This window comes from Perna viridis, chromosome 5 (assembly GCF_037379345.1).
Source record: "Perna viridis isolate PV_CMFRI_1.1 ecotype Kerala chromosome 5, ASM3737934v1, whole genome shotgun sequence".
NCBI classification, from domain to species: domain Eukaryota; kingdom Metazoa; phylum Mollusca; class Bivalvia; order Mytilida; family Mytilidae; genus Perna; species Perna viridis.
This window is the reverse complement of record NC_142449.1, coordinates 43,160,976-43,184,387: the sequence shown is the minus strand read 5'-3', so window position 1 is coordinate 43,184,387 and position 23,412 is coordinate 43,160,976. Positions and strand designations below refer to the sequence as shown.

Sequence of the window (23,412 nt, the reverse complement as noted above, 5' to 3'; positions counted from 1 at the left end):
TTTTTACCAGGTTGTAATCTTCGGTATATTTGCTAGGTTTTGGAAATTGAGATAATAATAGCTCACCAAACTGAAGTCCAGACATTTTATATATAACTTCCATTTAACCTAACCCGAAGATGAGAAAATAAAACGAAGGAAATTTGACCTCTCTATTCTACAAGGAAATCGCAAAATATGGTACCCGAGAAAATGATCCGCTATACAATATGTTGAGTTAAGGAATACGCGTTTAATAGTAAATTTGTTATGGATATGTTAGGCCACACTATCAGTCTAAGGTTACATTTTTAAGATAAAAAATACCTAGATTGAAAAAAAAGTGTTCTTATTTTGGTTGATTTAAATGGAGACAAATGTCTTCTGAATACGGATCTGCTAGTAGACAGGATATTCGATATTTTTCGCTGTACCATGAATCACCGATACCAATGCCGAGGTCTGATATATTTTTGGTTGGTACGAAATCGATAAGTATACTCACAATTCCCTTCTTGAACAACATTCAATGCAATGCATTATAAATTCACACATTTATGACTGCTACGATAAAAGAAACTAATTTTTTACTAAAGAAATATTTAACTTAATTGAAGTATTATCGTTTCTTTTTCAATTAAAAGTGCTGATCAAAATATGAATTGACTTTAATTTATTTTTAAAAAAATACATAATTAACCCAAATTACTTATGATCGTACCACAACACACAATATACACATCAGAGTACATGGTGTCGTCTACAATGTACAAGTTTGGCATTACACTATTAAATTAAAGTCAGTATAATTCAAGAACAAATAAGAAAAATAGATTAAACTAATATGAATAATAAAACAAATAATAATAAAATAAAATGAAATAAAGTAAATAAATGCTGGAATAACTTTATAGAGAAAATGATGGTCTAATTCCTAAAACTTAAGCTGCTGTTTAAATTTTTTATAATGAATTATCGTTCTGATGAGATCTAAATTAAAAGTAAGTACAAATAAAAAAATAAATATATGCAAATAAAAATAATACGCGAATATAAAGTATAAGCAAGTAGCAAGCATACGCAAATAAAAAGTATACAAAAGTTTATAAAAGCATTGAAGCATAATTACAGCTATACACACTACGCCAGAAGGTAAAGCAATTTGAAAAGGGTTTTCAATGAAGTAATAAAGAACTGTTTTAGATCGTGCATACTATATGAATCTTAACATGATTTTAATGCGATCAACCAAAAAGAAAACATACATACATACAAACAAATTCAAAAACACAATACATGATAATGAATAGATGCGTTCTAAAAAAAATAATACATATTACCCCACCAATGTGCATTTCAAACTTTATTTATCGATACGATTGTACGTGAACAGTTTGGTCGTGAAGTCAAGAGTTCAATGGTTGACAGGAAGGATATGTCGATTAATACCGTTTAACAATATCCATGAACAAAAAATATTTTTGTTGGAGCCGGTATTCGAAAAAAAAAATATTTAGGCGTAGGATAAAATGAGGACGCTCACAATATTGATTAACTAAATCAAGATTATCAGTTGAGATGATTTATTTGCTAGTATTTGTCAAAAAAAATTTGAATACTACATTGTTCATTACTGTTATTTCCAAAAAAAAAATACCGACTGTTTGCACTGTAGTATACCATACGAACCACTTACTCAATCAATTTTATATTCGGAGTCGGAAATGTGAAAAAGTGCGTATCACAGCTGTGTGAAATCAAAATAAAAAAATTAAGATATTTTATTGGAGTAATATATATAACACTCTTGATTTCAATCCTGACTAACACACGCAGTGTATCAGGCAGGGTCTTAACAAACGTACGTCGCAAGTAAAGTAACGTGATTTCCCTTCATATTCAACATTAACTTTACAAATACGTCATCATTAGCTCTGCTAAGAATTAATGTTTCTGTGTTCACAGATATATACTTAATTGATGAATAAAGCAGAAATGATTACTTTTAATCGCTTCCAAAGAAAAAATTGCGGCTAAAATCACGTGCCTGGTGACATACGTTGTAGATCTTGCTGTTTTTGTTTTCTTATTCATACCTTCGCATATAAATTGTAATGGTGTTTCACATCTCAAATCGTTCCATTTAAAGTTCTGAGGAGCTCTTAATTGAATACAATATTCCTGTCCTTCTCGATCATTTGGTTCACCGGTGTACCAGTCAGCTGTACCGATTTTTTCGCGGCTTGTTGTCCATGTCCAACTACCATCAACATAAATTCCTCCGATCCATATTCCAGAGTTATAGCCACCACTTGTTTCAAATTGTTCATCTTGAACATAACAGAAGATTATCAATCGGCAAATATTTTATAGGTATCCGCAAAGTACTTGTATAGATCTAACTAAGTACAAAGTATCAAAAACATGTCTATTCAAAGTGACTTTCCCGACAGTAATTTGGTTGATGAAGATAAATAAGAAGCCATTTGTCACTATTAACTACAAGTTTTGCATACACTATTTTGTTATCACCTGATCGATAAACAAGATCATGAACTTTAAACCACGCTTCTTCTAAGCTGACTGCTTTTATCAGTAAAATAATGCTGTCTGAGAAAAGGCATGTGTATTGGAATAAATATGAATTTATCAAGTTTTTGCCAAAATATTAAATTAGAAGAATGTTTACTAATATCTGTATACATTATCTTGTATAAAGAATGTGGTTTGATTTACTCTTAACATAAACCGCAAAGCAGAGTGGTTTCTGTTATGCGAAAATCGAACCAAAGATAATAAATATAGAACTAAGTTGCATTCATTAAAAAGAGCTTACATTGAGCGATGGAAATCGCTTTAAACAATTCTCTCAGAAATATTATATCATTTCTAGTTTTTGGTTCAGCAAGCATACCAGAATTCAATTCGCAAATCAACTGAAAACATATTGAATAAAACATTGTTATACGGGTTTAAACATATCATGTGGAATTTAAGACGTTACGATGTTCTTGAATCAACCTGTCAGTTTGCAATTATTTAACTATTAATAGTTGGTGTCTCTCCAATCATGTACTTTAACACAAACATATTTGAAAATTTCGAAGTTGTGTAAGTACTAACTATTCCTCTTGAAAGGTTTCAACAAACTCTACAATATTAAAATGAGAGATGTTGTATGATTGTCAATGAGACAGTAATTCACCAAAAGCTAAGCAACGAAATAAACTTCTAAAGGTCACTTCACAGTCTTCAATGATGGCCAAGCTCATTTCACAACGCAAGATGTAAAATAACCAAAATAAGTGAAATAGATCTTACGGGAACCAATGTTTTAGCGATAATCAAAATAATGTAATTAAGGGACAAAGACTACACATGGAAAACAGACATACACAACAAAGAACATAAAGTAACTAAAAGCATAATTACAAAGTAATAAAAGCAAATAAGCAACTCGGACTCCACTAAAAACTGGGAGGATGGACCAGGTGCACCAGTAAGGTAAGCGTCCTCTGCTTTTATAGAATCACCCGCCGAGTTAACCACAAAAAATAAATAAATAACCAAATATATACATAAAATGTAAAACAATATGTGAACATTACACATGAGAATAAGTCTTAATATTATCAAATTCCAAAATTAATTAGTTGTGAAAACATAGAAAATTAATTTGCTTTTCAAATTTGGTAAAACGCGGAAAGCAACAGTTGAATTCAAATATTTCATAATTTTAATAGCAACAATGATGACAAATAAACCTTTATATTTATTATATATATTTACAGACAATGTCCACATATGACGAAAAACTGCTTAAACCACCATCCACTGTTCTATTGAAAATTAAATATAAGAAGCTTAAAAAATAGCAGTGTTATGCAAATACTACACCATTTTTGTTTACAAATACCTTTGCGTCAGAGTAATTTTTCAAATCGCTACTGATAAAATACGTCTGAAAGTGTAATCAAGGAAACCACGGTTATAGCGGTTATCAAAAGAATGCAATCCAGGCACAAAGACCAGACATGGAAAACAGACATACACAACAAAGAACTAAAATCATACATACAAGGTAACAAAAGCAAATGAGCAATTAGGACTGAAAAGACTATATAAGTTCCAATTAACAATGTTGTAGTATGACAATTAAGATTCTAACTCTACGATATAAATCTCCTAAAATAGATTGTAACTTGAGCTTTTATTCCGCTTTTTTGTTTGTTATGAGGAAGGAGGAAATTTTCTTGGTATTTAAACATTTGGACAGTTCGGTGTGCATTTGGGATTTGTTTCTGTTTCAATCGACTGTGGTAAATAGTACCGAAGAAAATGCGTTTCCTTACGAAAGTCAATCTGGGTAGTTATGTTTACAAGGTCTATGTTCATATTTAACGCCATAATTTGCAAATCAAAAAGCTTTTTTAAATTATCAATTGACTGTGATATGCAATTGGAGTTTGACTCAAAAATTGTTATGGACACTGGAACTAAACTTTTGCAGCAGAAATTAAAGATCCTATGCAATTATTATTATTATTATTATTATTTGTTTATTTTTGCTGAAAATGTTTCAATGTTTTCATTATTCGTGTGAAAGCTTAAGTGTTTTCTTTTGTAATTGGTGTACAAAAACAGACACAATTTAATATTCTACAACGACAAACTAAAGTAATGCTATGTGGAGGCTAAAGCTACGATGCTAGTCTTTAAAATGTGGAAATGGATTAGGCATGTCCTAAGAAGAAAAAAAATTATGTCGTCTTGAAAGCTACTTTGCAAAGGACATTCGAAGATTAAAAGTTATGAGGTACTCGTCGAGTGTTGCTAGAAAAAAACAGACGACGCCTATCCTAGCGGTACACCTGGTCGTCCTTGCTCCCAGATTTTAGTAGAGCCCGAGTTACTCATTTATTTAAGTTTCTATGAACAAGTTACATTGTTATTTTTTTTTTGTAGTGAGTTTTGTTTTTACTTTTCTTTGGATAATTTTCATTTGATTACCAATTAATGCCTGATTTTCGTGATTTCAGCTGATAAAGATTACGCCATAAAACACAATCTTACAAAGAGTACACACAGGACCAGCAACCACGAACCCCACAAAAAACCGAGGCTGAACACAGGAGCTTAAAGAGGCTGCGAATTTTATGCTTGATATGACATAACATATATGCTGTGGGAAATGTACTGGTCAATTTCATTGAACAAGTCGGACATCTCTGTAGGTTTCGGGGCATAATTTACTTTGATTTTGGTATAATCTTTATCTTCCTGAGTCAGGGCATAATTACGAGTGATAGAATGGAGATTGCAATGTTACAAATTTAAATTGTCTGAGCGATAAATGAAAGAAACAGTGATAAAAAAATAAAAAATATTACCGTCATTTTGTCCACATCTACAAAACGTTTGATATGAATACCCAACAAAAATGATAGCAATAAGAAATGCTACGGCATGCATCTTTCTCACAAAAATTCCAAACCTGTTATAAAAAGAACCTTTACATATAATCGTTATAGATGAACATATTAAATATTTTATTGTTGGCGATAAAATTTACAAAAGAAGTAATAAAAGGAGTTACCTAAAGTAGAAATGTAAACGTAAAGATGTATTGATTTACGGCTTGCCAGTGCATTATTTGTTTTGAAATTTGAGCTTAAAGTATTGTTGCAACGAATAAGAAAAAAAAAGCATCGATATTGAATAACATTATCCCATAATGAGTTAGGCAATTAACGTGACAGCAAGGACTAAACAAAACAAAATGAATTGTACTAAGATGACATAGAACATAAATTCCCAATGACGTGAGACTAAATTGTTTTCTACAAATAAATTCATTCTTATTAATATTACAAATATATTAGATGTGTGCGGTATTTATGATGAAAGATAAAATGCTTCATATATCCCTTAAATCAAGACAAATGGAGCCATCCGGAAAATTTCGTGGACAATAATTGCACTTCAGTGGTATCTGAAGGTGGTTTCACATAAATGGAAGGGCCATATAAAGATGCAATGAAACTGTGGTACTAAATCCCCATTCTAAGAGATTATTGTATGTAAAAATTGTTTAATTTCACAATATCTTGTCACGCCACGTAACACGAGAACTAATATATGTGTATTTTATACGTTATGTTTAAAGTCACATTAAACAAATCAAAAGGTCATACATATAAGTTATGCCAGAGCTTGCTGTAACTACCCAATTTTTTTTTTTTTTTTTTTTTTTTTTTGGGGGGGGGGGTAGTTACAATTAGGTTTCTGGACCAACAGTTATTTTGCTTCAAGACTAAAGACATCAGTACAGACGTTTTATGGTCGTCTTCATGAACTTGGAGGGTGTTTCTAGAAGAGCAGAGGACGCTAAACTTACCGGTGCATCTGGTCCGTGCTCCCAGTTTTGAGTGGAGTTGCTCGTTTACTTTTGTTACTTTGTATGTATTATTAAGGTTATTTTATGTACTTTGTTGTGTGTGTATCTTTTTCTATGTCTGGGTTTTGTCCCTGTATTACATTCCTTTGATTTCCGCTAGAACCTTTGTTCCCTCTATCTTCCCAAAAAAAAATTAAGAAGACAAAGTGTAACGATAAAAGTACCGGAATACCTTTTATAGATTAAGATATTATGCTAGAAATTTGCAATCTTCATATCAAAATTAATAACAAAATATATGATTTTGATTTCCTTACAGTTAACTTCCCTTTCCTAAATGTATATATTCATGAATTCCCCTTCTCTGGTATTTACTTTTCACATTTGGTCCGTTTTGCTCGTAATTATATTTTGACAAACGCAATAGTCTTGACAGAAAAGTTTATGCACCATGTTTATTTCACTGTTACAAACCTTTGATAAAGATGTAAAAGGACTTCCAAGTTCTTAATAAAAATAATATTGCATACTATATTTTTACGGAAATATAATCTTCAAGCACATTCTTTCAAACAAAATCCGACTGCCATTTAAAGATTTATTGGTAAAGGATACGATTTTTAATTTATTGTCTATTCTTTGTATCTTGTTTTCATGAATACAGATATTAGAGCCCAAATTGCATCCCAAGTCATTTTTAGGTATTGCACTGTATCGAATTTTGCATTTTTAGTACTAAATCCAATCCAATGGAGTTGTAGTGACCGATAAGCTTTCAGTATCTACCACTGTTCTTAAAGTGGAAATCTCACTTTATCTATATGGCGTAAGCTTGTATTCCATGGAGCGAAATAGATGTATTTTAGTCATGTTTATACGTGTTCGTTGTTTCAGCTCATTTCTACCTTCCATTAACGGGAGATGGTAAAGGCCTTATGAAACTACTTAAATTCTTCAAAAGATTTCATGCGCTTGTCCACAGTCAAGATATGCTGGTCAATAATGTGTCGTTGCTTTTCTAGAAATTCCCTCCGAATTGCTCATGAACAGTCAATCCAGGGTAGACGAAAGAGGAACTTCAAGGAAAACTATGACACTATGCACAAATCGGTTTTAATGATGAAGATGAATACCCCGTAACGATCCACGAGTTCATGATGACGACCATAAAACTAAACAATTTAATAAATAAATGAAATCAAATTAAACAACGACAAGTTGTCACCAAAAGATTTTTTTTGAATAGTTGGTGCCGGGCTAGGACCCCCTCTTTTTTTTGTAAATCTCTGTATGCGCGACTGGTATAAAGAATAAAAAAACAGTTTTCAGTTTTTGGGGATACAATAAAAGATATTTAAAAAAAACACGTCATCATAAATATAAAATACAAATATACAATAGCACATTAGATAATCTAACGACGATATTAGTTTGACAGATTATTACAAAAATAATTTAATCGTTTAAGAATCGACAACTCAAAAATCGTCATGTTTTTTGCAAGCCAACTACAAGATATTGTACAAAATTTCTTGATATGATTAAAAAAATGGATTATTGTGGAAATTAAGTCCTAAAAGGCCATCATCACAATTTATAGTTACATATATACCGCACGTATAAATAAAATGGTTTTTTTACATTCGCTCTTTGTTATCTACATGTAAAAGCTTGACTTTTTTCAACCTCGATTTCCCCTTTTACACGAATACACAATTGCCAAGCGTCAAAAAATGTTTGTATCAAATTCTTCAATAAGGATACAAAAAGAAGTTTTACTGATTGGGTTTTTTTGTACTCAAACGACACTTTGTGAATGTCACTGATGGAGAACTTACGTGCAAAGAGATAATTTATGAGCCCATAAGTAAGACTCATAAGATAGATATTTATACCCCACTCCCCCTAAAAAAATGCAGTATTGCACATTAAAAAAACATTAAACGACTCAGACGTCATGGTTTGAATTTCTCACTTCGATATCTTTTGATTTTGTTTGTTTTATCTGTTATTGATTCTAATGCTTCCCATGAGAAGTTGCTCCTTGAAGCACTTGTGCAGCACATAAAAATTTGCCAGATCTATGTGTTTTGTATATCATTTTGGGTATTTTAACACTATTATCTTTTTAGTTTTAGTTGGTGTTATAACAGAGATTCTGTATTCGCTATTTTGCTTAAATATGCAAGTCCTCCATATTGAAAAAAAAAATTGAATTACGTAAATAACAAAGAAATTGCAACGATATTGTCATGAACTCAATAGAAAACACCATTAATCATGGGGAGCTAATGACCACTAATATGTAAGAGTAATGAAGGGAACCAAGGTTATAGCGGTAATCAAAAGAATGTAATCCAGAGACAAAGACCACACATGAAAAACAGACATACACAACAAAGAACATAAAGTAACTAAAATCATATATACAAAATAAAAAAAGCAATGAGCAACTCGGACTTCACTAAAATCTGGGAGTATGGACCAGGTGCGCCGGTAGGGTAAGCGTCCTCTGCTATTCTAGAAACACCCGCCGAGTTGATATTGTTATACCTACATCCACTATTTTATTGACAATAATATGGACTACACTCGAGGTAATTCTAGATAGCTCTATTTTCTGTTTGCATTTTATACACAAACCTTTGCGTCAGAGTAGTTTTTCAAATCCGTGCTGAAAAAGTACCTCTTTTTGTTAAAGACTATGCAGTTTTCTGAAAAAATATGTTTGGATGGACAATGTGGTAGATTGATCATTTGGAAAGCTATCTTTTATTCTAAATAATATACAGTATAAATCTGTTCTGTGATCTTATCATTTTAGAAATGAGAACGGAAAGAAACTGTAATGGACAGCTTTTCTGACAATATGCTGTGCACAAGAAATGAACTATGATTAGTGGTTGCCAATTAGAAAATTAAATTCTGTTGACGTGAAATAGAACAGCAATGTTGAATGAGTCTAAAAACGTATTGACGGTATCAAACTGAAAATATAAAGATATTTCCATTTTATGTCGTTTGTAACTCTGTTTTGAAGTGTAACTAAGGTACGGGGACGTCTACAAACACACCGACAGACGCAAAACAATAATTGATCAACAAATAATATTACCGTTATTTAGTCCACACCTACAATATGTTTGACACGTGTTACCAACAAGTGAAATAAGAAGACCCGCAATATGAATCTTTCGCACAAACATCAACAAATTCCTAGAAGAAAATTATACATTATTATTTATGAATATTTTAAAGATTTTGTGTCTTACATTAAAGTATACTAGAATAATCAAGGGAACAAAGGTTATAGTGGTAATCAAAAGAATGTAATTCAGGGACAAAGACCAACATAGAAAGCAGACATGCACAACAAAGAACATAAAGTAACTAAAATCAAACATGCAAAGTAACAAAAGCATAAATGAGCAACACGGACTTCACTAAACACTGGGTGCATGCACTAGGTGCACCGGTAGGGTAAGCGTCCTCTGCTTTCTGTAAGAACCCGCCGAGATGCTCATAAAGAGTCAAGTCCGGGGTAGATCGAAGAGGAAAGGAAAACTATGACACGTTGAACAAATCAGTTTTCATGGCGCAGATGGATACACGATCCACGAGTTTATGTTGACGACCATAAAACTTCTGTACTGATGACTTTAATACTGTATCAACATAACCCTGTTTCAAAAGCCTAATTGTAATAATGCTAGCGCGATACAAAAAGTCTGTGTAGTTTCGTCAAGCTCTGGCATAACGTATGAGTTGTGATTTGAACACTTCATACGCAGGTGCTGAAGGGATGTTGCCATAGTTGAAAGAGTGATCAAGGGAACCAAGGTTATAGCGGTAATCAAAAGAATGTAATCCAGGGACCAACACCAGACATGGAAAACAGACAAACACAACAAAGATTATAAAGTAACTAAAATCAAACATACAAAGTAACAAAAGCACATGAGAAACTCGGACTCCACTAAAAACTGGGAGCATGGACCAGGTGCACCGGTAGGGTAAGCGTCCTCTGCTTTTCTAGAAACACCCGAAAGGAACGTTGATAATTCTGAATGAAAAGTCATCACGTAAAGTATGGTCAATAGTTTTCCTTTATCGTTGATTTCGAAATATAGGTCAAGATATTAGGCTGACTTCACGGAGTAAAGTACACTTAAAGCATTACTAAAAGTTAAAAAAAATGTTTTTAATTTTAACAGCGCGTTGTACAAATGTTTAACCTTCAATGTGGACCTTCAACTAAAGTTATTATTAAGAAGTGTTATAATTTGTATCAAATGCATTTTACAAAATCCGATTCAATCGGAACAAAGAAAAGGTGTATAAGGATATCTCTTGAAAGAAAGTAATCAGTTTGATGACCTGTTCTGCCCAAATAAAACAGCTGTAAATAATTAAACTTGACGTTTCGCGACACGCGTGGCAATTGACTAGCCGTGCCTACTTGCCTTGAAACCTCAAATTAACGGCATATTATTTTCACCCTAAAAACCAAGTTTCATCCAAAATAAAGCATTTCAAAATTCGGATCGCCATTTCGGCAGGCAGGCAACATTTTTTTTTCCGTTTTTCTTCCAAAATAATGCTTGTAATGTTTGACTTTTCTTTTGACCCTTTTTATTGCCAGCCTTCTTCTGAATTTATGCACAGCTACACATAGCACCGCCTTGATTAATTAGCATGATTAATTAGATGGGTTATGGAAATTCGTCTCAACAAGTTCAAGGTCTGACAAGCGGAATATAACGGACAAAACATCAAATGATGCTGTGTTAGGATGCAAATACATTAATAAAGTCGCCAAAAACCGGCAAAATGCAAAAAAAAAAAATGATTTTACAGTGTCATGCTTACCGTTGAATCCAATTTAAAGGAAATCGAACAATGCTCTGTTTTGTAAAAAAAATAGTGGTTTTCTTACAACATTTCTTACGCTTGTGACTTCACCTATTTGAGGAATTTTCTTTGAATTAAAAACCTCCCTTTTTAGATATTTTTTTTTTTGGGGGGGGGGGTAGTTTCGGTAGCCATTTTGATATATTTGGTTTTAATCGATTTAACCCTGCCAGAGATATCATAAGGACAACTTTACGTACAGAAGAAGAATAAATTATGCTTGCAAACAAGTCACACAAGTAGCCTCACGTCCCACAATAGTCAAATAATTAAAATAATGTATTGAGCATACAAACCCGTCTAAATACCAAGTTAAATAAAAATCTGATTAATTTCACACTGTTTCCATTTGGCTACTTTATTTTGAATGGCAAGTATCTTTGAGAATCCAAAATATGTGTATTATCTCGCTAGCCTGGTCGGTATATAGACTTATCTTTATTAAAGATATTTTTTTTTATTTTTACGAAAGGAAAAGCATCCGAAAAAATCAGCCAAAATTTTCGTTTTTATGCAACTATGGCAGAATATTATTACATATCAATTCATATTTAAAAAAAAAAATATAGAGATTTTCAATATTTACCAACCAAATCGTTCTTATTGCTAGCTGCCAAGGTTTCCAAGATATTGCAATGTCCTAAATGTTGACATATTCACCTGTTTGGAAAGGATGTCGGGGGAACAAGATTCGAAGTACTTCCGAAAAATCATGAAGACAAGTTCACCGTTAAAAATCATGATGATAAACATAAATCCGCGAACGAGTAGAAGCCGCCCTCCGTTTCCGTATCTTTTCATTGAGACAAACCTCAGTATTTAAACGCGTTGGTGATAATTTTAACGACCTTCAATACAGAGTTCCAATTGTCAATTGAACCTCATTCACTTAATCGGGATGGCCTAATGTAACTATACTATAAGTTCTTGACAGTGTTGGTGGCAATTATGGGAATGGCGGCGGGTACATAATTATAATTGTGAATTTAATTGTATTGGATTCATCGAGGGCGGCCTAAAAAACCTAGATATCAATGATCGAAATCGGAAACTTTGAATTTTCGAGAATGTATTTAGATCCTTAAATTGAAATAGCAAACCGAGATTCTTTAATTAAATTCTTATCATAAGTTTTCGAGATCTTGAAGTTCAAAGTTTTCCACGCAGAAATTTTGTACTTTCGGTATGGCAGCCATTGAACTTTCTTTTTCACAGTTATGTATCGTAAGAGGAATAGTTCATGAGAAAGATAGGTCTTATGGCAGGAGAAGTTTTAAAAAAATCGGAAACATATTAAACAAATAACAAGAAGTCTCCGACCAACTTAATGGATAAGATAAGAATGATAATAATAAAAGAAAACAGAAACAATAAGTCGCAAATAATAATAATAATAATAATAATAATAATAATAATAATAATAATAATAATAATAATAATAATAAAGAGGTAAAATGATAAGGCACCCAGCTTTCGTGGTCAGTGACTACATCATGACCTCTGTATGAAGTGGTAGTTACTCAATTAGGTCATATACTAATAATATAATATGATATTATTTTATGAATTTTAATCTATCGGTTTTTAAATGGTAAAATTAAAGAAAATACATGTAGAAAAGGATAAGATGATTTATTTACAATATTCATGTTTAATATTTTAGTTGTACGAATTCCTAATGAATAATTCATCGAGATTATGATTGGAGACGGATTGACTTTTGAAAAGGGGATGAATCAACTTGGGTACGGATCTACTGGGACGAATCTACTGGAGGACGGATCGACATGAAATCGTTTTTATTTCGGAAAGGCAGCAGGATGCTTAGATTTTATCTCCATGATATCTACTTTATTGTTCCTCGCCTTGCTATATTTATACCTAATTTATTTTTGATAAAGCCCTTTATAACCGAATACACAATCCATTATATTCAATACACAAGAAATATATCATGTCAAAGGAAGTAAATTTAGTATGTGTTTAAAAGGGCATGTCATGAAGAAATCCGGCAAACTTGTAAGGTATTTGACAAATTTAATTTAACTATGACAATTGATACAAATTTTTATATCGGAAATTTAAATTTGTTTTTATATGCTTATAGTTCTCGTTATTTAAGTTGCAAGTTTGATTTTCATATCAACTAAAAGTTTTACTTACAATAATGACTAACCTGAGTGTTAGAAACTGGTGTTATTAAAGGTGCATCAGAAAATTATCTACCTTGACACTTTAAAATAAAATCTTCTTTCACAATGTCATAGATATAATAGAATTCGTGGAAAAATACAGACTAAAGTTTTAAATACACGACGACATTTTTAAACATTGACCATGTGTATGTAACCAAATATGCATGGTTAAAATTAAGAGAGGGAGGCATGCAAAAACATTGAACATCTTCCTTAATGATCTTTTGGTTTAAATTTGTTAACATATCATAGCTTTTTTCTCCGTTTGTTAACTTTTATTCAACAGGTGGCACATGTTATCAAGGAAATTAAGTAGCACTCCAGCTAAGAATCATGCAAAATGTGATTCATTTAAACAGCCTACATATTTTTATTTTTGATATTTTATTTGAATTGCCATAATAATGTAAATTTTCTTGAAGTTAAGTTCAAGGTTTCGCATATATTAAACTCAATAATTACACATTTCTGGTGAAGTAAAAATTCCAAATGTACAAGAAATCTTATGTCACAAGATTTTTATTCTATCACCGGACAGCCCTATCGGTGCCTTGCAAGAACCTTTAGCTGGTCACAATTTCGGAAAATCTGGCTGTCGGCAATATTTAATCTCTTTTTTTATTTGTGTTTGATTCAGACAGTTTGTGAAATTCGAAATTTTTATTCTACTGTGACTACAAAAAGTGACTATGAATTTTTTTTTAAGCTCAATAAAAATATTTTAACAATCACGAATATCATTTGGACATTTAAAAATGTCAATAAAATTCGCAAGTAAATTTGTAGAAGTCAATTTCACAAAATATCGTTATTGTAAAATTAGTCGTCAGTTATGACGTCACAAAACTTTATGCTTCAATTGAATTTCATCATTGTTATTAATTCCCTTTAAACTGTTTTGCTGATTTAAATCATAAGTGGTGGTCAATTTTAACTAATCAAGACGAATTTAAAATAACACATATCTTTGGTTTATAAAAATGAGCATTGATAGTCAATGACGCCAACAAATGTAATGATGCAAACAGGAAGTTTGTGGTGTAAACAATTTTCATAGACAAAAATCCGACGTCAACAAACATTTATCAGTTTCAAGTTTCATATGCCTATAAGAATGTAATTTGCAATAACAATGAAAAGGAAACTGTAAACTGTTATTGTCTCAGAGAGTAGTAATTATGTAAAAATGCAGCGTGTATTGAATCTTAAAGAAGTACTGATTTTATATTCATATACAGAGTTAAGTTGACATACAGTTTAAATAACTAAAATGACATCTTCTGTACATATCATCAAAAAGCGCTAATCTCATACGATAATCAGAATTTACACTTCTGTTGAACAGACGATGAAACGCATCTTTTAGCTAACTGTGTAGGCCACGATGCATTACATCACTGCTTTTATTGATAATTGTGCAATTTCAATTTTCCATCTATTTCTACTAATTAAATAAAAATAAAATGAGAGAAATATGTCAAATGATAAGAATTGAATGAATCATTTTTGGATACGATAAACTGAATTCAACACAATATTACAGCACCGATGCATTGATAACTACGTCTAATCTGTCCATATCAATATAATTTAAATATGAAATAGAAATAGATGTAAATACTTGTTGTCAGTTGTTGTCAATCCAGTGATAATACCTGTTGTTGTAAGTTCACACAAACCAACAACCACTAAATTCGATAATGATACAAATAAACCTCCAACTACGGCATAGTATTAGTTTTTACATTGTAACTACACCGTATTAGCGAAATAGATCGCAGTTGTAAACGTTATAAATTCGAAATCTGATCATTTGTAATTACAATGTATTATTAAATCACCCATTCATGTTTGATTAATACTGATAAGTTCTATCAGATTTTTTCCAGATATTCCTGTTTTCAAATTTGGACTATGTGGTCCTATCGTTCTACATTTAGAAAAGTAGAGGACGCGTAAATATTACCGACTTCAATTACGCGTTCAATTAAAGAGTTCTCATTAACGTTAGGTTTTTGTAAGGTTTTACGTCTGTAGACAGTGAATTTCAGTGGGCTTCCGACGACCCCCACTTTTAGAATTCCACTATTTAGGCCGGATATTTTTTGTCCAATGAACCCCTCCGTAAGCCCAAAAATCCGGCTACAGACCTGGGTTTCTATATATTCATGTATTATTTTTAGTCATTCTCGACCTATTTCTACATATATTCAAATATACTTACATAATTACATATCTCATCGCTAAATAGAAAATATGATAACTTATATCAGAACATACGCAATATTATCTAATATTGTGAAATATATTATAAAATACCAAGTAAAATTTTTCATCTATAAAATAATGAGTATATTTTGGACAAAAGCATGTGATTTAAACATGAAATAATCCCGCAAGGTAAAATGTTTTATTGTTAAAACATTGGCCATTACTTTACTCGAAGATTCATCAAAATTTGACTTAAGCTTTACTTATAAATTATATAGGATAAATGAAACCGTTATATTTAAAGAAAACAGATTTGATAATTAATGCATATTATATAATCAACGATAAATTAATTATTAGGCAAGCATAACTATGGAAAGCAATTACAAATTTAAAGAAAATATTGTACGTGCTAAACGATTTGTAAGTAATGCATATATATATATATATATATATATATATATATATATATATATATATATATATATATATATATATAAAGGTCTGAAAAATTCCCAACGATGTTTTAACTGTCAAATTTGCGATGCAAATTTTTGGTCGTTCCATCCGCGGGACTCAAACTCGTACCGCTGTGACATCTATGGCAACACCGCCTGCACGAAGTCCAGCACCCTAGACCACTCGGCCAGCTAGGCTATATTAAAATATAGCTTTCGCTGGCCGGGTCATTCCTCCTCGTAGGATTAATCTAGGGCTGTAACTTAGTACACGATGCATGGTAGTACGGGACAGTTCATTTAGATGTTATTATGTAGGATATGATTGATTGATTGTTGTTGTTTAATGCCGTTTCGGCGTCCAGGGCCATATCACGGCAAGAACATTTAATGTAAGGAAAATATTGAAAGCAAGATCAAAGTCTCTTCATAAAATAATGAAATTAAAACAAACAGCTATTTACATATAAAAAGGTACATAAAAGGTAAACATTAGACATAAAATACATATAGCAACATAACTTCGATAAAACATTTAAAATATTATGTAGGATAGAGGATCAAACTAATGATGCATGTCACAACTAATCAATATTATACAAACGTCTCAGAATGTGACGACTCTATTCACTAGAGCCATCGGACCAAATTGATACAGGGAAGATATGTAAACGTATAGAAAGGTCTGAAAAATTCCCAACGATGTTAGAACTGTCAAATTTGCGATGCATTTTTTTTGTCGTTCCATCCGCGGGACTCAAACTCGTACCGCTGTGACATCTATCGCAACACCGCCTGCACTAAGACCAGCGACCTAGACCAATCGGCCACCTAGGCTATATAAAAATATAGCTTTCGCTGGCCGGGTCATTCCTCCTCGTAGGATTAATCTAGGGCTGTAACTTAGTACACGATGTATGGTAGTACGGGACAGTTCATTTAGATGTTATTATGTAGAGGATCAAATTAATGATGCATGTCACAACAAATCAATATTATACAACGTCTCAGAATGTGACGACTCTATTCGCTACACTGCTCCATCGGATCAAATTGATACAGGGAAGATATGTAAACGTATAGAAAGGCCTGAAAAATTCCCAACGATGTTAGAACTGTCAAATTTGCGATGCAAATTTTTTGTCGTTCTCTCCGCGGGACTCGAACTCGTACCGCTGTGACATCTATGAGGAGGAATGACCCGGCCAGCGAAAGCTATATTTTTATATAGCCTAGCTGGTCGAGTGGTCTAGGGCGCTGGACTTAGTGCAGGCGGTGTTGCCATAGATGTCACAGCGGTACGAGTTCGAGTCCCGCGGAGGGAACGACCAAACATTTGCATCGCAAATTTGACAGTTCTAACATCGCTGGGAATTTTTCAAACCTTTCTATACGTTTACATATCTTCCCTGTATCAATTTGATCCGATGGAGCAGTGTAGCGAATGGAGTCGTCACATTCTGAGACGTTGTATATATATATATATATATATAGAAGGGTCTGAAAAATTCTCAACGATGTTAGAACTGTCATATTTGCGAAGCAAATTTTTGGTCGTTCCATCCGCGGGACTCGAACTCGTACCGCTGTGACATCTATGGCAACACCGCCTGCACAAAGTCCAGCGCCCTAGACCACTCGGCCAGCTAGGCTATATAAAAATATAGCTTTCGCTGCCGGGTGATTCCTCCTCGTAGGATTAATCTACGGCTGTAACAAAGTACACGATGTATATATATATACACATTTTATTCACATAGTCATATAAATCTGAATGGTGATACATGTAACATAATATTTGTTTTTTATTAACCAACTACCCAAAATACGTTAAAAACTGACCAATTAATAAAAATTCAAACCGGGCATCTATACGGGCCAATATAAAAAAAAGAGGGCAAGTATGGATCAAAACAGGGCCAATACGGCATTATAACCCGTTCGTTTGATACCGCCATTTTGAGTTAGAATATGATTTCAATACGACCGCCACGACCAATATGACAGACCTCATACCTATAACAAAAAGCCAATTTGATATTACATATTTATTAACATATACAATGTAGTACAATGCAGCGTGCAGAGATCACATTCATCTACTATTGTGAATTGTATTTGTCTGTTAATCTTTTACGAAATGATCGAGGACCCCTTTATCTTACATTTATTTTCATGATTTCTTTATTAAGATTGATAAATGAAAAGGTCTACCTTATGTTCATAGAGTACGTACCTTCACATATAAACTTTAATTGTCTGACACATGCATCATCATTCCATTTATAACCTGATAGAAATCGTCAGTTGAGACAGGGTTCATTACACAAGCTGCAATCTGGTTGAGAATAATGCCAATCATTTACAGTAAAGGTATCCAGGCTTGTCACCCATCTCCAGACGCCTCCATAGCTCACGTTATTGCCCCCGATCCAAATACCTATAATTGAATTAAGAAAATGTAAGTAACACCGTTACTATAATCTAGATAGGCTGACTACAGAGGTTTTTAGAGAGGAATTGGACGCACAACTTTGGGTGGAGGTGCTATGTTATTAACAGACAACTGACCACCGACAACTCCAATTTCAGGCCTTTGTTAGTCTTGAAAGATTGTCCAGGATTTGAAATGTGCCCAAATTATCTGCAGCCATAGAAGATGAAGCAATATCGAAGATACATGCGAAGATAAATCAGTGTACAACACAAAACTTGGAATACCAAAAGGACAAATGGAACGATATATAAAAAGTACACACATAAAAACGGATAGCATGAACCGTACTTTACATGATATCAGGTGTTCTAGAAGGGTGATCAGTTGATGTTTCTTGCGATATAATCATATCACAGAAGAGCTGCTTTTTTTATTTTGTCTAGCAATTTCAATAATAGGAAAAACATTAAAGCCTTTTGTCAATAAATAATGATGTGTAAAAAGATGTTAATACCCTGGTTGGCATTTAATTCTAATAAGACAATTGGTGGAAGGTAGAACTTCCAGAAGTATTAAAAATTATTAATAAACACAAAAGTATCAATCATACAAATACCGCCTATGTTGGAATTCAAGTAGTCACCTGCCATCAGCAACATAAGATATTCTAAATCAACAACTAAATTGTATACAAACAGTAGTCAAAACAAAAAATATAAAGATAGGAAGCTGCATCCGGACACAAGAGGTATAACCATGTGCTTATAAATCTACAGTACTACAAATTTCGATTAATCATATATGATGTAATATGGGGTGAGATAGGTCTGGATTTTGGGCTTGTGAATACTCTAGTCCACCTACAGAAGCATTGAACAAATGATGTTTAAATACAAGAAGTGAAAAAAAAACGTAGTACGTAGCGAAACCGTAAAACTGAAGATTGAACTTGATAAATTATCAAACTTATTCCAATGATTTGATAGTAAGAGTTCCATCACATTACTCCGGACACTGGACCTTGATCCTTCGGATATCGTATTTATCAATCACACTTGCCACAAATCTCTTTTAATTGACCTAAATACTTCGAAAAATGTATAGAACACCGCTTTTCTATGGAAATATCAATTTATGTGGATTGGAACACATTGAGACATTGTTAACAACTATTTGAGTATCACCATGTTATCAAAAACAATAGCCTTTTAAAAGGTAAAAGAAAAATAAAACATGTTTTGTTATAGAGCTATTGACCTTCCAGGCAAATTCGATGAAGACTAACCTCGATGATAGCATGCAACTTTTACGCTTCCACGGTACAAAGCAACTTTATTGAATTCTGTTAAGATTTGATCAGAATCTTATATCATTGAACGATTTGGTTAATTGCGATGGGACTAAAATGACGAAACAAGGTAGATTTCCGATGTCCACAGTAAAAGAGAAACAAAACAACCATCTTTGTAAGTTTAGTGAGAATCCATGAACCCATGAAAAGTGTCTTTTTGTCATTGAATGTTGTACCGTTAAGTAAAAATAACAGATAAATGAATATTTACGTTTTGTATGACTTAAAACATTAATGCTTGTCTGGTGGTTCTAGTGCTTAGGTCAGGAGGTCTGGTGTGAGCGTGCATTTGTTTTATTATTCATCATATTTACCTGAAGTTCCACCTTGTACTATTTGTTTCAGCAAGCATACCAAATCTACGTTGACAATCTTCCTAAAATGGTGTTAAACCGAGTGTGTTACTTTAAGTACTAGTCCACATAAAATTCAGACACTTCCAATGGTAAAGTGATTCATGTTGTAGAAAAACCCACCGAACAAATGCTTTTTCTCTCTACATATGCTTTATTTTCACATAACAATATTTTTTATGTATACTGATCTGCACTTTTGAGAAAATCATACATTTATCTCCCACTAAAACCAACCAAAGCAAACAAAATCAAGAATGATAACTCTTGCAGAATGCTAATTAGATGTACTATCTATTTATTTTTTTAATCTCAAAAGCGCAACAACAAAAAGAAAAAAACTAAGACTTGTTGTGTGATCAGTAACGGTTTCTGAAAAAGTAAAGAAATTGAATGTGGTGGGTTTTTTTTTTACATGCATAAATCACTTTCTGTCTGATTTTAATATAGACTGACACTTACATCTTAACATTGATTATTTCCTAAGTTGCTTTTCATTTGAATACTTCAATGTTTCAGAATGGTTCTGCATGGTATATTACAGAGCAATTATACATTCGTAATGCGATATTTAAAGAGGAAGAAGTCTTCATAACGGTAATCAATATGAAAAAAAACCTTTGACCTTAGAAGCACCCTTTATTACCGGGTAAGGACCTTTAGTAGTTTCGTATCTTTAAGAAAACAGTGCGTTTATTCGTTTATAGATTCATCTCAAAACTAGGAAATATCATAATTATTTTTGCAATATTAATATATTCAACATGTCCGCCTTTCTCACAGCTGCATAACATACTTGTAGTGTTAAAATTTATTGGTTGAGTATATCCTTATTTATAACAATAGTATTATAGAACAGTGTATATACAGATGCCTTGAATACAGTAAATGCACGTGAGAAATTCTCAAAATCAAAACTAAATGATGATAATGCATTTACAGAAAGAGACTGGTTAGGAACGCTTAGCCACTAGACGTGAAGGGCATAAATCAGTACTATTCCATAAAACGGTTAATGGTACCGCACCATTATATTTACAAAATATGGTTCCTAATCTTGTCAGCAACCGTCACAATCATAATACTCGCCAGGCTCATCTCATATCCGAACCTCGAGTAAGAACTCAGTTCTTCGCCGATTATGTTTTACCGTCTACTCCCTTCCTTCTGATATCCGTAACATTGAGTCTCCTTCTGTTTTAAAAAAAAAACATGTAATTAAGAACATGAAGAAACGTCCGACATATTTTTACGCCGGTGGCCGCAAAGGACAGGTTCTACATGCTCGTCTACGTATGAATTGCTCCTCGCTCCGTGAACATCTATTCGTTCGCAACCTGGTCGATTCACTTAATTGCGCATGTGGAAATATTAAATCCTCTTCCCATTATTTACTCAGATGCAATCGTTATACCCAGCTTAGACTCGACACGTTTTCGTCTCTTCCCTTCCAGATTACTTTCGACGAGCACACTCTACTATTCGGCACTGCTGATCTTTCAGATGACCAAAACAAACTTTTATTCTTACAAGTCCACAAGTATATCATTGACAACAAACGGTTCACTTGATATGTACTTCAACATCACACATTCTTTTAAAAAATATTTAATATTATTTATATGATTAATATTGAATTTAATTTCTTTATTAACTTTTTGTTTTGTCTCCCTAATTTTTTTCTTTTTCTACATTTTTTGTTCATTTCATATTGTTAAAATTTATCCTCTGTATTCCATACTACCTCAACACTATCCATTAGCTTCTAGCAATTCATCGTTTAAGTAAATTCGTACACAGAGCATCAAACTATGTTTATATATATTATATTGCCATACTTTATAAGGAGATGGATTAATATAAGCTTTACTTGTTTCCTGATCCAGTGTGTATTTTTGTATTGTGTAAAAATTCAAACAGAAATGTATTTGACTGAATAAATATGTTTAAACTAATATGTATTTATACCTTGGCTTCGGTGAATAAAAAAATGAACATGTGTTAAAACAGATTTATTTTTTAATAGCATAATACAAGTAATTTTAAGCAAAGTAATCTTCCCGTCAGCATTGTCTTCATCTGCGCAATTCAGTCGGCACGAGGTTAGTGATATAAAAACTGCTATAATCAAAATAACCCATGAGATGGAGAACGTCATAATATATCAACAATGATATATATATATAAAGACAAATTTAAAAAGCCGTGATACACTTTTAAATATACTTTTTAAAGTGGCATTTCCCCGAATGACCTGGTTAAAAGATACAACATAACAAATTACCAGTGTGTCTACTTATACACAAGTCTTGTAACATGATACAATAAAGATGAATTTTTTTTTTAGAAAAAAAAGCCTAAACCATTTATGTCCAATTGATGTAATGTACATTGTTCATTATACACATACCAACAATTGTTTGGATTATTAATGTTTATGCTTTACTTTGGAAAATTGTTCATGTAACTATTTTTTACGACGACAATATATACAATGTGTACATTGCCAGGTGTATTTCTTACATGTGTCCGCCAGGACATGGAAAGACGAATAACCCTCATTTCAAAATATTAAGTCTTTAAGTACTTTTATTACTTACCTGCTTCAATTCTCATTTTGTACTGATCACCATCATTATCCAATAAAGCAGTATAAGTACATTTTAATAATTAAAACTAATTTAAAAACATAATTAAAAACAATTGTAAGCATAAAAACAATTACATAATAACATAGTTAAGAAAAAGATTATTTAGACAATGAAAAGGTTGAAAAGCAGACATTAAATCGCTTAGCATTATACAAATATCGATAATGAAAGTGTAACAGAAACATCATCCTGGCAAGAACATGTTTGGTCTATTTTTTTTACAATCTGGACTACAGCTAATTTATTGTTGAATTTGCAATAACGATAGTATTTGATCTCGAATCATTTATCTATTGATATCATGTGGAACAGATTTTAAGCTGGAAATAATTATTTTTCCCATAATCAGCTCATGCTAATTTTTTACCTAACTAACTGGTCCAACAAATCAAACGTATTAGTCAGAAGAAAAAAAAACTCAAGATTTCCACTAGGAACGGGATATTCATAATCTGGACATTCAGACGAC

The 23,412-nt window shown here is 32.4% G+C and overlaps 1 protein-coding gene and 1 long non-coding RNA gene across 2 annotated transcripts; one reads left to right on the top strand and one right to left on the bottom strand.

Moving 5' to 3' along the window:
- Positions 1–1,746: 1,746 nt before the first annotated feature.
- LOC148617818 (perlucin-like) lies at positions 1,747–11,267 on the bottom strand. Its single transcript, XM_088585397.1, has 5 exons — positions 11,246–11,267; positions 9,492–9,592; positions 9,020–9,090; positions 2,816–2,915; positions 1,747–2,309 (listed from the first exon to the last, which is right to left on the bottom strand). The coding sequence occupies exons 2-5, from the start codon at positions 9,580–9,582 to the stop codon at positions 1,939–1,941; spliced, it is 633 nt and encodes a 210-aa protein (XP_088441523.1). The 5' UTR covers positions 9,583–9,592; positions 11,246–11,267; the 3' UTR covers positions 1,747–1,938.
- Positions 11,268–13,238: 1,971 nt separating this feature from the next.
- Positions 13,239–22,161, top strand: LOC148617817 (uncharacterized). Its single transcript, XR_015922538.1, has 3 exons — positions 13,239–13,311; positions 20,812–20,941; positions 21,747–22,161. It is a non-coding gene; the product is annotated as an uncharacterized LOC148617817 (long non-coding RNA).
- The last annotated feature ends 1,251 nt before the right edge of the window (positions 22,162–23,412 follow it).

Coding starts and splice junctions, on each gene's coding strand:
- LOC148617818 (XM_088585397.1), bottom strand. CDS start 9,582: ATGTTTGTGCGAAAGATTCATATTGCGGGTCTTCTTATTTCACTTGTT. Junction 2,916..9,019: donor AAAACTACTCTGACGCAAAG/GTTTGTGTATAA, acceptor ATATGTTTTCAG/TTGATTTGCGAATTGAATTC. Junction 2,310..2,815: donor AGCGATTTCCATCGCTCAAT/GTAAGCTCTTTT, acceptor GTTATGTTCAAG/ATGAACAATTTGAAACAAGT.